Genomic DNA, 10,958 nt, shown 5'->3' on the forward strand with positions numbered 1-10,958 from the left:
TATATATTGTAAAAAAACAGATTGGTACATGGCCAGTCACTATACGATCATTTACAAGATATAAAGCTACATAAAAAGACGGTCAAAAATGGTGACTATTGATATGTTACAAAATTTCAACTGCAGATTTTCAACAATAAGTGGTGAAAGATCGACAAAAAATGAAAGCTTGCTAGCTTTTTTCTAGTCTGTATTTTGCAGCATTAAACGTGGGTTTGGCATTGCTAATGGCGGTGCAGAAGAGGTAATATTTTGCCTGTAGGATACAACTGTTCAATATTTTATTATTTTTGAGGGGGGGGGGTCGTCACTGAATGACATCCAGTAAATTTCTAGCGGCGACCAATCAGAGGGCTGCTGAATAATTTGAATAATTTATCAAGGCCCACAGACGCGGTTCTTTCACTTGTAAAGTAGCCAATTACCACCGAGCCGGTGGCACACGATGGGGGAAAACATGTATTTCACATCCATTGTTCGTCGATATAAAGCGCTTATACATTACAAAGAGAATTTTCGTAGGACTGCCATTACTTTAGTTTGCAGCATGTGTATTATGAACGGGTATCTTCATAATTCTGCTGGCTGTTTGTAGAAGAACGGCAGAATAAAACTGTTTTCAATACCAACACGACTTAGCAGATAACACGCAATGAAGCCCACTTTTTACGCAGATTGTAGCATTACGTAATGTTACACAAACTAACAGTAGATGTTTTAAGGAATTCACAGAAATGACAATGATAGATAATGTAACGCATATACATTATACAGCACAAAATGATATGAAGAGTAACAGTAATGTAGTCGTCTTTGGCCGGGTATGGCAAGTTATAGTACGTACATGTATCGGTTCAATCTTTAACGGGTAAGTTGACAGCAACAAGCAGGATGCATAGGTTCTATTACTTTTGTAGCTCACTTGCGTCTAGATTTGGGACGAACCCATGTTACTTTTTCGCCGCAGTTTTTCACGCAGTGGTTGCCTCGACAGCCTTTCCGCTGACGCAAACATACTAGTTTGAGGTTCCACAGTTCTTACAACGTTAGCGCTTGAAGTTGCTGTGGTGTTTTCCAAGTTTGTTGGTCTTGTATTTAACCTCCTTGGTCTGGTGGTGTTGTCTTTGTTGGCTTGTTGTCTGTCATTTCCCTCCATTTTTATGTTTGGCGGCCCGTCTTCGATGGGTTGCGTTTGGTTCACAAATCTTGGCTTCGCTAGGATCCGGTCCTTACCGTAGTGGTCGCTCCATTAGCGCTAGTGCAGCCACATTTGAGTGTGTAAAACTTCATGTCTACAGTCCCGTTTCGATTCGTTCATCAAAGTAGATTTTACTAAGGTATGATTTTACTAACTGATTGTGGAAGTACTAGTACTTAGTACTGAAGTAAATAAGAAACAATTACGCGCTCTGGTTGAGTTCATTGCATTTACATGTCAGCAGCCCTCTGATTGGTTCCCGCTAGAAATCTACTGGATGTCATATAGTGTACACGGGGGGGGGGGGGGCAAGTGACCATGGATAGTTTCAATGTTGGAGATGCGGGATGATTATGTTTTTTCCTAATGCAGCTTCTTCATAAATCATCTCCATGTTCAAAAACCTAATAGTATATAGTTTATATTTCCTGTAAGCCAGGTTTCCATCATTGCACTTATCAACTTTCTAAAAACAAATTTTACAAACAAAAACAAACAAAAACAGAGGATTACAAAACATAAATAAAAGTATGTGATGATGTGAGGAAATTATGTACATGATGATTCAAAACTTGTATAAACTGTTTTCTGTTTTTAATTTTTAACTCTTTTTCGGTTATTTTATCCTCCATTTTGCCTCACTTCCCAATTTCTTATCCGCTATTTTTGCTATACTATATTCTAATCCATAAACGTATGACACATGAGAGATAAAGGATGTTTCAAATTCCATTTTTCTCTTTTAGGTCCCTGACGTAATCCGAGATGTCATGCAGGTAATCCGCTCAGGTTTCAATAACTTGGCCCCAACCCCTCACCTCGGTTGAACCCTTTCATTCTTGGCATCATGGTAGTAAAATCAGGCTATCGGCTGGCGCTTTCATTTCCTCCATGACACCCAGGTCATCCACATCTAATAAAACATCTAATTGTTTCATAGCCTGCATACCGTATCGGTAGCTGAAGCTTATAAAAAACGTACGAAGAAGTTTATTGTAAGACAACTGCAACTATGGAACAAAGTACAACAAAAATATAGAATAAGGCCTAATATAACCTAATAAATCCTAATTACTCAAACAACAAGGCTTGCAAAAGTCTGTTTTTGATAAAGTGTTACAATAGAGTGGAGATAATAATGAGTTTCGGTTTTATTTTTTGATTAAAAAAAGCAGTCTTTTATATGTGCATGAGCTGACTATGAATGGCCTGACTGTTTGGGGGGGGGGGGGGCACAAATGAGTTTCCATGTCACATGAAATATATAAGGAAGATAATCATTGGATCTGACCCAGTTTTGAAAAGGTCAGGACCTGCTGATTGACCAATCACGTTCTACGTTACCCCAGGGCAACCTTCAAAGGATTGTAGCATCAGTTCTGGCTGTTGTCCATCAGTATTGGAGATTCAGGCATCCATATTGGTCCGGTGCGATGGGTGGTGCAATGAGCACAAGTTATATGAGATCATTTTGTGCATATACAGTAACCTACGCGAGACCTTTAGAAAGGTCTACATGATTTGTAGAGATAAGACCGGGAGTGTTAAAATCATGGACCACTTTGACACCAACTGAAACGCTAAGAGGAACAGAAAACCGAGAAGGATACAGAAAACTGGTTATCAGATCATCTGTGATGCCCCAACGGTCGTGTAATTAGAATAAGGTATAGATGAGAGATGAAATGTGAAAATTAATTATTGTGTACTTATGAATGTCATGAGACCGGGCTTTTAGAACATTGTAATTATAATTAATGTCATGGTAGAGAATAATGATTGGGTACTGCATTAAGCTGGTGTTTCTTCCGTCATTAGTTTTGTTAGCATATACGTCGCATTCCGTTACAACGTCTTGTGTTGCATACGTCTCAAATACTTAAATTCAATATCCGGATATCCTAAACGTTTACCAAGCCCATCGACAAGTTTATATACATCATTCCACAACATTCAACACTACCGAAACATCTTACAATGGTAGATACTTAATCTTATGCAATCGTATGTAAGTAGGAAATAGTAGACGTTGCTATAGTCAAGACAAACAAGTTCATTTTGGCAAGTAACTGAATTTATTGCGTTACGGTGCAGGAAATAACCACATTGTGGCCCGACGATGACTTCATGCAATGAGAGGCAAACATGACAGAATGGCTTCTCTGCTTTAGCCAATAGGTTTTGTAGAGGATTTTGGAGCGTAAAGCTACATACAAGTCAATCATACATAGCAAGACAAATGGATGGCAATAAACTGTTTTGCGTAAAAAGAATCCAGTCCATGAAATCCTAATCTACCCGTGTTGTTTGACAAGTCCTGATATAATGTGAGGATAATTACATGAGAAATCATTTTCTAATTGAAAAGCGTGTAATGATACACACGTACGCAGGGCATGATTTTATGACACTTTGATAAGGTTACTGTACAAAGGTCCCCAATGGGGAATCTCGTAGTATCTCGTGGAATCTCGCGGTACATAAATTCACAGTGGTTAGTTTTTTTTTTTTTTCAAAAATGGCCACACGCAGTTGTGACATGGTAGCAATTACGTACATATAGAACACTGTAATCATGTCTAACTTGGTGGTCGCTAACAAATTGAAGCACATCAACTGTCAGTATCTAAGTATTAACAACATGAGGCTCATTTGTCTTACTCTAACGCATGTCCAAGTGCATATTAAGCTTCCTGGCGTTTCGCCTGGACAGTATTACACGGCATCCGATCCGGCATGGGGCACATTCTTTCTCCGACCTGTAAGAATGTGCCCTTGCCAGTCACAAACCGTTGCGCACAATTTATAGGAATTGTAGCTCGGTTGTCCTATTTGCTGTCTTTAAACATCTTCGATTTTACAAGGTACGTTACAACACTTTCGTTTCAACTATGGAAATATATCAAAGAACGAGGACAAGAGAAAAACGTAGGGATTCTGTGTTGGAAAACCCGCACGCCGAATGGTCTAGTCTTCGTAAGTTCTGACGTTTTCGAGCAGGTGCTACGTAGAGGAGCGCAGTGGATGATGGGAGACTTTACAAGAAGAATCACGTGATCATCGTCTCTCCAAAATGGCGGCAAGAAGCGACCAAACTTCTCCCTCGAACGTGGGGCTTTTCTCACAGCAAGAGAAGACTCAAACCAAATTGTTTGAAGTTCTCTAGATACACATGTACAGAAAACATCAGGCGATACGCAGTGCTGTACACGTGGACAAATTCGTAGATTAGAGTAGCTATAGCTATTATACAATTGGAGTCTGATCTTGTACATTTAGTTAAAATGTAACATGAAAAGTATATACAATATCTACGTCTTGCATCAAGTACAAATCAAGCTGAGTCCCGGAATTGATACTTCTTTTCATCAGAGATTGGCCTTCGACAACACAAGGTTGCAGTAAACTAACTGCTTTGTTATTTCGGCGAGGAGGAGAGACATTTGTTGACATATCGAACTAAGCGTCTACCTCCAGCGTCGGGCTGGGTCTCCCGCATAGGCAGTCACAGTCAGCCTCCGTGCACAGGCAGCCGAATGTCCGCTCTGCGCACGTGCACTGCGAGGAGACCAGACACGACGCGCCGTCCGATCCTAGTCATGCGCGGCTGGTTTGAGGAAGCTGTGTGGCACTGCCGTTGATGTTCAAATTCACGACGTCAGCACAGTGGGAAGCGTTGGTCGCCCCTGATGCCGCCTTACACCGGCAGCATCTCCTGAGCACTTTCCCATAGAGCTCGTCCATCAGGTATTCGAATATCTCCACCAGTGACAGAAAACTGGCGCCTAGGAAGAGTCCCATCTGTCCTCCCAGGTCACCTGGATTACGAGAAAGACTATCTAATTCTCTGGAGTATGCAACAACGTTAGCGGAGTAATTGCATCGCATTTGCGCTAGACTTTTGCTGAAAAAAAAAAAACAGATATAGAAATAAACTTTGTATATATTCATAAGTCTTCAACCTGGGAGAAAGAAATGGTTTTCTTTTTTTAAATTGTCATTGTTAACAGTGTAAGCAGCAGACTAATAAAGAATGATCATTTACAAGCACGTAGACACCAACCACGTCTACGATGGAAACCAAATTTACCTAAAAGTCCCTCCGTTTCGATTGCCGGCATCTGCTGAATCAGTTCGTAGTTCAGGGACTCGTAGTATAAGTTTAGCACCAAAATGTTGTCACTGTAAAGAAAACAAAGTTCTTGCTATTATCATAATTGCGTTAATACAGATTTTAACAAGACATTTATGGTACTAGTAGTCTTATACACCAACACTATCAACAGCCATGTTATTAAAAACGAAGATTCAATTGTAACCAACAGCTACATTTTCAGGTTAGTCAAACCGAAGATTAAATTGTGTTATTAAATCACAAAGTTATTTTTGATAAAAAAGATATTGCCCGATGTTGTTCCATGTTGAAAAATTTTGACCGGTATATTTCAAAGTTGATTTATTGACCAGAAGTGGCAATTTCTGAAATGCCTTTTTAAAATAGATGAAAATTTACCTGGAAATTTTCAAAATGTCATCCGGAGCCACCTCAAAATATTCACTGACTGTAATCTACATGTCGTATCTAATTTGGTAACAATAAAGCCCTTGCCACACATAGCTGAATATGGCCTCCCGAACACTAGTCAAACTCCCCACAAACATGGTAAGGAGTAGGTCAGGAACAATGTTGGCTGTGGTTGACTGGTGTTTGATCAGGTCAGCTAATGTTCTGCTGCACCAGCCAAATGTTTCAAAATGTTCAAAACACCCGGGTGTAGACAAGAGGTTCGGCTATGGTTGGCTGGTGGTTTGCAGGTGATTGGTAGAAGATCGGGGTGTGGCTGGCAGTCAGATTGGACTCAAATTAGATTTTTGATTCGTGGAGTGGCCTAAATCTGGTCAGACTGTGCTCGAACTTCAGCCACCCTTGGTTGGCTGGTGTTCGGGGGGAAGGTTCTAGAATTCTAATAGTGTGACAGTGGCTTGAAACGAACACGATTCCACAGCGAGACAAACATGTCAAACACACGTTACAACCAATTAATAAATAAATACAATCAAAGCCAGCTTCTTACCAAGTTCCGTTCGAAACTGGAACCATCATATTTTCTCTTTCCAGCTTAAGGTAAAATGTCATATTCTGGTTTTGCTGTTGCATTTTTTGGAAGACCAGTGTATTTCCTGGAAGATTATTTTTCGACGGTGAAACTGTCGTAAGTGTATTTTCATCATCGCGAAGACGCGAGCAAAATAACTTGTCGGTCTAGACCATCTAAAAGCATAAATAAAAAATAAAAACAGCAATTGATACTCAAATATAGTTTGTGATTCACACTGTTCTGAAGTAAAAGAAATGTATAGGACAAATACTTTGGGATTAGTACCTTCCCTTTTACGTATTTATTTGAAAATACTGGCAAGGAATCAGGTCTAGCCACCAGTCAGCACAAAGTCTCGTGGTTAGCCCACGGTCTGCGAGACGTTGTGCCAACACGAGGCTACACACAGAGTACACTTAAAACACACAATATAATATTATCGGTACACAATACAATGGGAACTAATCAAAGACAATAAATATCAACACCAATATTACTAACATGTAAGTAGATATATACAGTAACATTGAAAATGCAACGGACATTTGTCGACAGAACCACTAAATACATTATACCTATGATGTACCACTTTAATTTCTTCTAGTCTAAAAAACTATCCTCATACACCATGTCCACACGGATACTTTCTACGAAATCTAGAGAAACATCAACATTGAGGAGACCGACTAGTAAATGTGAACAAGCCCTAGATTAATTGTGAGTATATCAATCCACTTTGAGGGCAATGCAAGAGAAGAAAACTCTAATACATTACCCTTCTAATAATATAATTTTGTATTCCAACAGTCTTTACTCATGGCCACTCTCCGACCTGGGTGATCACAAGTACTGACTATCGGAGAAAACGGTGTTGTTGAAAACAATACTTGTAGTTTTAAAGACTGTGCGAAGCCCAGATCGCACAAAAGCATTGACAAAATCAAAAGTACAGACATAAAAAGTAATTGTGGTCTCCTGCAAATGTTGTCTACGACAGCCATGTATCGACTTAAAACGTCTAGTACAAAATAGTACATCCTACTTCTCATTGGATACAAAAGCCCATAAGCACGACAAGGTCCAATCTTCTTGATTACTCGAACAGATGCTACACAGAGGAGCGCAACGATTTTGGGAGGGTTTGCAAGAAGATTCAATTGTTCGTCATCTTGTCTAGCAATAGCGAGAAGTGGCGACCACTATACAGGGCATCAATAAACCCCTTCTCTCTAGGATGAGCTTTTGTAAAGACAATAGACCTCAACGAAATGTTGAGGGATTTTGATATCTTCAGTTTGAATGGTCCGGATAAGCTCACAACTACAACTTCACCTTCTAGCGTTGCCGTAAGCTGTAACATTCTGCTGAGACAGCATGATGTCTCTTTACAGTTTGCAACACATACAAAAGGTACCCCTTCTTTCCTGGAAAGACTGACAAAGGTAACAGGTTCTCTCGTAAGAGACTTTTTGACGACCTGCCTCGTAGCAGCAACCCCCACAATACGGTTGCTGTTGTTCAGCAGACTCGCAGTGTGTAGGTGTTAAAGAGATATAAACGAGTTTATCACAGTTCCGAATCAGCCGTCGCGACCTTTGACCCACAGAAACAATCCCCACCAGAGTCCGTACACAGGCAGCCAAATTTTCTCCCTGCGCATGCGCAATGCGTGGAGACCAGGCACGACATTGTGCCGTCGCCCGGCTCTAGTCATGCGCGACTAGTCTGTGGGAGCTGTGTCGCACTGCCGTTGATGTTCACACTCAGCACGTCGGCTGATGGAGACGTAGTATGGGCAGATGCGGTAGCCTTGCACCGGCAACATTTCTTGAGCACCCTCCCATAGAGCTCGTCCATAAGATATTCGAATACCTCCACCAGTGTAAGGAAACTCGCGCCCAGAAAAAGTCCCATCTGCCCGCCAAGGTCACCTAGGAAGTAGATAGAACAGTAGTAAGCTGTGATGCTCCTACAATTAAAGTTTTTTTTCATCTTTCAAGACCCATAATTCCAGAGTGCGAGTGCCGCCATCTTTGAAAAAAAAATTCATCACAGTCCGGGATTTTTGTCTTGTTTTTGTTCTGCCTTCAAACGATGTTGAGATAAGTTGAATTTGTTTCTGTTGTGATTAAAATACCATGTTTGCACGTGGGTCATGCCGCATGGATAGGGGGAGGGGGTAATTGATATCGGTACAAACAAGAATTACGATCTTCACCCACGATGACGGCAGTAGCTTCGTTACATGATCCACTGAAATTGGCAGCAGAGAGTATTTTAGAAGGTATTCATATAATATACTTCAAGTACGTCCAAAAATTACTGGGAGACGAGTACAATCAGCTGACGAAAAAGCAGATCGCCAACCTTGCTTGCGACCGATGATGATGATGATTCATATAAAAAGGGCTTGAAGTCCCTGGTTTATGTAAATCACCAAATCAAATGAACGTTCGGTTCTGATTACGTCATATCGAACATGATTCGGTTAACCGGTTCGAAAGAAATTTGGGATATTTTGGCCCAAATGTGACCAGGGTGAATGACTGTTCTGAGTACCTACCTAATAACCCCTCTGTCTCGATGGCTGGGATCTGTACGATCGACTCGTAGTTTAAAGCCTCGTAGTAAACGTTTAGAACCGCAATGTTGTCACTGTAAAAAAGAGAAATGAACAAATAGTCTAGATTTAAAGTCTTTGTGTAATGAATTAAGAGAGAAAAATCTTCTCTTACATATTCAACTTAGCAAAACGTTTGGGGGCGAAAAGTGGACACATCCCATGGTCTATGACAGAAAAGTATTATCATAATTGTGTATGAATAGATTTGGGGGCTACTACCGGCCACCATATACATGAAGGTTACACCTTGTATAAGACGAAGAAATGAGGTTTGTATATTCTCACACGATATTCACCTATGGAATTCTATGGGACGCTAATTAACCACTGGCGCCACCAACTCGATACCTAGAAAGATTTAGACACCTTTGGTCTTACCTGTGCAAGACCTATACCAAAAAGTGTATATTGCAATCAAACATTAACTCAGGAAGAAATTCCGACTTTAGCTGAAGTGTATCTATTCTGTGTTTTTTTATCTTCTAATCCGATATATTTTCTTAACATGGTGTAAAATTCAGCCTCTGTTGTAGTGCTTGCACAAGGGCTATAGAAACGGACATGGGCACAGCCCTATACATGCACATCATTGTTGTGAGAAGAAAAAATAATGAATGGTAATGAATGACATAGAACGATTTGATTTTGCTACAACATTGTAGCTACAAAGAACTATGGTCATAAACGTATTCCAGACCAATAGATGCAAAAATGCAACTATTGGATAGGTCAGTTGCCTGCACATTACTCATTATCTCATTACATAAACGGTGCATGATGGCAAATGTGGCGAGATGAGAGCTGGCACGTGATAAGGCCAAACAAGTAATTTTTATGGATCTGGAGCGCGAAACAAAAAAAAACAAAAACAAAAAAACAAAACAAAAAAAACAAGAAGGACCGAAAAAAGCAGGTTGCCTTGAATAGAAATATACTAGGGGAAGGGACGACAAATGTTAGGACACAAATTGAACGAGAGAACACAGTGTAACTACCAACAAGTCTTTTGTTCGTCACGAAAACAGCAATAAATCAATAAAACAGCAGTTGTCCTGTCCTGTATCTTTTCGTCAATCACATCTTCCCTTATCCCACTGTCGTGACTCCTTGGGTCATAGTTACAAGAAGGGGGATTTCTTTTTTTATTTTTTTTATTTTGCGAACAGGCCAAAATGAATGCGCGCGCGGACGCCATCCATAAAACTTACTTGGTGTGGCCAAACAATTGAAACAGGAGCCGAGGACACTTACCGCCGTAAGTAGTGCAGCACGTGAACATCCAGGTCGGTAAAGACACTTTCCTTCTAAAAGTGATCACGAGCACGCCACGACCACGTCACGAGCACGCCACGAGTACGCCATGACTTCGTCACCAACAGAATCCCAGCGAGTATTCAGCCTTTGACATTTCAATTTTCCTCCAATCTACCTGATTGGACTGTACTTGACGTACTAATTCCTATCAACATTTGTTTTACCACAAGCCCTTAGGCTAACTACTATTGCAAGTATGTTTTAATTTGCTATCGTCTAAAAAACTTTTGGGTTATAGAATAAAAGCAAAAGCGTATAATTGTAAGAAAAATATGGTCCCAGTTCAGGCCCTGGTAGGAATATCTGTTCAATACCCTGGATACATATCCAGACAGGTTTGACTCTAAAGACTTAGACAAGAATAGTACTTTTATTTTGAGTTGATTATATACACGTATTATTGTATGGTTATCTGGCGGACGCAATATCAATTGTTTTTGTACATGTACAGCTACAAACGGTTTGGTTTATTTTTCCATTTTCTCCAAACTCCATGATGCAAAGAGTCGTACAGATATTCTTACCGGACATATTAAGGGGGATATTCTGTCTGTTTGTCCATGCGTCTATGTTCCTATTGGCAATCAGACAGAATACTTGGACTCGGGCTGTTCCGATCGTTCTATTCAAGTCATTGTTAACCTTTAGTCCAAAAAGGTAGAAAGAGTGTTTTGATGTGGGCTTTTGTGGTATGATTGGCAATGGTTTGGTCACATCAGTGTTA

At 40.3% G+C, this 10,958-nt stretch overlaps 1 protein-coding gene and 1 pseudogene across 1 annotated transcript in view; both read right to left on the minus strand.

Annotated features, from left to right (window-relative positions):
* The window catches only part of LOC109469464, a 36,992-nt pseudogene extending 32,295 nt beyond the window's left edge, over positions 1-4,697 (minus strand).
* A 2,309-nt stretch (positions 4,698-7,006) lies between these two features.
* Positions 7,007-10,958, minus strand: part of LOC109469466 (acid-sensing ion channel 2-like) — a 37,166-nt gene continuing 33,214 nt past the window's right edge. Inside the window, exons 12-13 of the mRNA XM_019767983.1 lie at positions 8,861-9,040; positions 7,007-8,228 (exon numbers count right to left, since the gene is read on the minus strand). Coding sequence (XP_019623542.1) covers positions 8,008-8,228; positions 8,861-9,040 — 401 coding nt within the window. The 3' untranslated portion in view covers positions 7,007-8,007. The remainder of the gene's footprint in view (positions 8,229-8,860; positions 9,041-10,958) is intronic.

The sequence above is a fragment of the Branchiostoma belcheri genome, unplaced genomic scaffold (genome assembly GCF_001625305.1).
Source record: "Branchiostoma belcheri isolate BF01 breed outbred unplaced genomic scaffold, Haploidv18h27 scaffold204, whole genome shotgun sequence".
Classification (NCBI taxonomy): domain Eukaryota; kingdom Metazoa; phylum Chordata; class Leptocardii; order Amphioxiformes; family Branchiostomatidae; genus Branchiostoma; species Branchiostoma belcheri.